General features: G+C 40.2%; 1 protein-coding gene across 1 annotated transcript; it reads left to right on the forward strand.

Annotated features, from left to right (window-relative positions):
• The first annotated feature begins 466 nt into the window (after nt 1–466).
• LOC121780946 (probable serine/threonine-protein kinase PBL15) lies at nt 467–2,756 on the forward strand. Its single transcript, XM_042178608.1, has 5 exons — nt 467–967; nt 1,595–1,730; nt 1,826–1,962; nt 2,034–2,157; nt 2,250–2,756. The coding sequence occupies exons 1-5, from the start codon at nt 509–511 to the stop codon at nt 2,693–2,695; spliced, it is 1,302 nt and encodes a 433-aa protein (XP_042034542.1). The 5' UTR covers nt 467–508; the 3' UTR covers nt 2,696–2,756.
• Nucleotides 2,757–3,124: the final 368 nt, after the last annotated feature.

Here is a 3,124-nt window from a genome sequence, read left to right on the forward strand (position 1 = left end):
GGTTGGAGCAGTTAGTTACTTTGAGAATGTCTTCTTCTACCACACTCCCTCAAAACATGGCCAATTCATTACCGTACTCCTTTCATCCCACCATAGTTAAGACATTTCTTTTCAACACAAAGATTAGAAAAAATATGTTTAATATGCGTAGAAAATAAGTAAAAAATGGAAAATGTATTAATTATTATATATTCAAATGAATAAACTACGGCAGAATGTCTCAAAATGGAAAAATGACTCTACTATAGTGGAACGAAGTAACGTCCCAAAATGGAAATATGACTCAATTATAGTGGAACGTCAGAAGTACATTTCTTGCAACAAAGAAGATATTCCTAAAATAATTCCACTGCATTAATTAATCCAAAATCCAATAAAAAAAACAATTAATAAACAAACCATCCAATAAAATCCATCGATATCTATAATAACATGGAATGAAACACCCTTTTTCCTCCCAAACCAACTCCCCAAAATACACACTGCACACATATAATAGCATCGAAGAATGAAGATCGATCCGAAAACGAAGAAGCCGCAGCAGCAGTGGAAGCCCTTCACGGCTCGGTACTGCTGCTCGGCCGACGACCGTGCCACCTTCGGCAACATGAGCAGCAAGAAGCCGCCGCCGTCGTCGTCCAACTCTTCGTCGAAGAATCTGACGGCGCCGGCGCAGATGCCGTCGTTCAGGAAGCTGTCCTTCTCCGACAGCAGCCTGAGGTCGACGTCGGGCCGGCTCAACGAGGACCTGGCGCAGACGTTCGCGGGTGACCTGCACGACTTCCAGCTCAGCGAGCTCCGCGGCGCCACGCAGAACTTCGCCGCCCATTTCCTCCTCGGAGAGGGAGGGTTCGGTAGGGTCCACAAGGGCTATTTGGAGGAGGGCCTCAAACCCGGCCTGAAAGCTCAGCCGGCTGCGGTCAAGCTGCTCAATATCGAAGGCCTCCAAGGCCACCGCGAATGGCTCGTAAGTTTTTAAATCACGAAAGATGGTCGAATTTTGGGTAGTAAGAAAATTGAATTATGAATCATGATGTTTTCAATTTTTTGTAATTATTTTGTTCGTCTCGTTTCTTGTGAAATACACGATGATGTGACAAGTTAGGATGATACACGTGTGAGTGACATACTTAACATCGGCTGCTAATTTAGCGCATTTCGCCAACAATGAGACGGATGAGATGATTGCGAAAAGTGAACTTTGTGATTTGTAATTCAATTTTCGAAAAGTGCACGACATATCAGAATTTTCCCTTTATAATTTAGTTTTTGAAAAGCGCACAATAGACCAGAATTTGCCCTTTATAGTTTAGTTTCCGAAGAGGCGCACGACAAACTTCGTGATTTCTAATTTAGTTTTTATACATCTAGATATTACTAATATTTTTTTTCTTTAAAGAAATTCAATATATGTATACAATAATTTTGTATTAGCTTGGTTTGAATTATTGGCGTGCTATACTTTGTTTGATTGTCATTATCTATTCGAAAAAGATGCTTCTAGCTAGCCACATGCAAAAATTGATTTATATGTCTTGATTAAATAATGAATTATATATTACTCTAACATTATGAATTTGTTGGGTGTTTGAAGGCCGAGGTTATATTTCTTGGGCAGTTGAGGCATCCCAATTTGGTTAAGTTGATTGGGTACTGCTGTGAAGATGAAGAAAGGCTTCTTGTATATGAGTTCATGCCACGTGGAAGCTTGGAAAATCATCTATTCAAAAGTAACAACACACTTTTTTTCCATAAGTTTAACACTATAATTGCAAAAATGTTCATAACTAATTTTGTTAAATTTTGGTGTGTGAATTATGTATAGGAATGTCGGTTTGTTTGCCATGGGCAACAAGGTTGAAGATTGCTATAGGCGCAGCCAAAGGCCTTGCTTTCCTACACGGTGCTGAGAAACCAGTCATTTACCGCGACTTTAAGGCCTCTAATATTTTACTTGATTCGGTATGTATTTACTATCTCTATCTGAATGACCATAAACAACTATTACTAATATTTATTTTATATTTTTGTAGGATTTCAATGCTAAATTATCTGATTTCGGACTAGCTAAAATGGGACCGGAAGGTTCAAACACTCATGTCACCACTCGTGTGATGGGGACATACGGTTACGCGGCTCCTGAATACGTCAACACCGGTAATTTTCTAATTTTCATTTTCATCAAAAAGCTTTAAAAAATGAAATAATTTTTGTGTTCAAGATAATTTACAAAATAAACTTTGGTGCAGGTCACCTAACCACAAAAAGCGACATCTACAGTTTTGGAGTGGTTCTACTAGAATTTTTAACGGGCCGAAGAGCAATGGACAGGAGCCGGGCCGAACACGAGCAAAGCTTAGTGGATTGGACCCGGCCCTATTTGACGAGCAGTCGGAAAATGCGGTGTATAATGGACCCAAGATTTGCAGGCCAATACTCTGTTAGGGTGGCTAGGGAAATGGGCCTTTTGGCCCAACAATGCGTGAGCTTGAACCCGAAGGACAGGCCCAAAATGCCTGCGATTATCGAAACGTTCGAAAGCATTCAAAATTTGAGGGATATGGCCATCACGAACGGGCAGTGGCCCGTTACGCCTAAAAACAGCAGAAATGACAACTCGGTTGGCAAAGGGAGGAGGCAGAATAGCCTCGGCTGTAGAAGTGCTGCCGTAGCCGCCAGCCCAAGAACCAAATAAATTGTTGAATTATTATTAATATTATATATACGTGTATTTATGTAACGTATATATGATATATGTTTTGTGGAAGAAAACTAAGGCATGCTTGAAATGCCGATGTACTTGTCTATAATGTGAATTATATGCTATAAATCTGTGAGCCTTCTAAAGTTGCAAATTTTTTGCTTTGGCGATGAACATAGAGTCCTTTTGTGTTTTTATAGTTCCACACTCACACACACTACACTCTCAGTGTAGAAGTGAAGTAACTAGAATGAAGAAATTAGACATTACAAGATCAAGATTAAATTCAGACTTCATCTCCAGCCCGGAGGCCCTAATCGCGCTCGAGCGATACACGTCTACTTCTGTCATAGTAGGCTGCTGGCTGAAAACCCAAATAAGGGAAAATGACGCTAAAACATAAGATACGTAGATTGAATCTGC

The sequence above is a fragment of the Salvia splendens genome, chromosome 20, assembly GCF_004379255.2.
Source record: "Salvia splendens isolate huo1 chromosome 20, SspV2, whole genome shotgun sequence".
In the NCBI taxonomy this organism is placed as follows: Eukaryota; Viridiplantae; Streptophyta; class Magnoliopsida; order Lamiales; family Lamiaceae; genus Salvia; species Salvia splendens.

Bases quoted from the DNA above. Each gene is read 5' to 3' on its own strand.
- LOC121780946 (XM_042178608.1), top strand. From the start codon at position 509: ATGAAGATCGATCCGAAAACGAAGAAGCCGCAGCAGCAGTGGAAGCCC. The intron at 1,731-1,825 runs GTAACAACACAC...AATTATGTATAG, and splicing joins GGAAAATCATCTATTCAAAA to GAATGTCGGTTTGTTTGCCA. The intron at 2,158-2,249 runs GTAATTTTCTAA...ACTTTGGTGCAG, and splicing joins TCCTGAATACGTCAACACCG to GTCACCTAACCACAAAAAGC.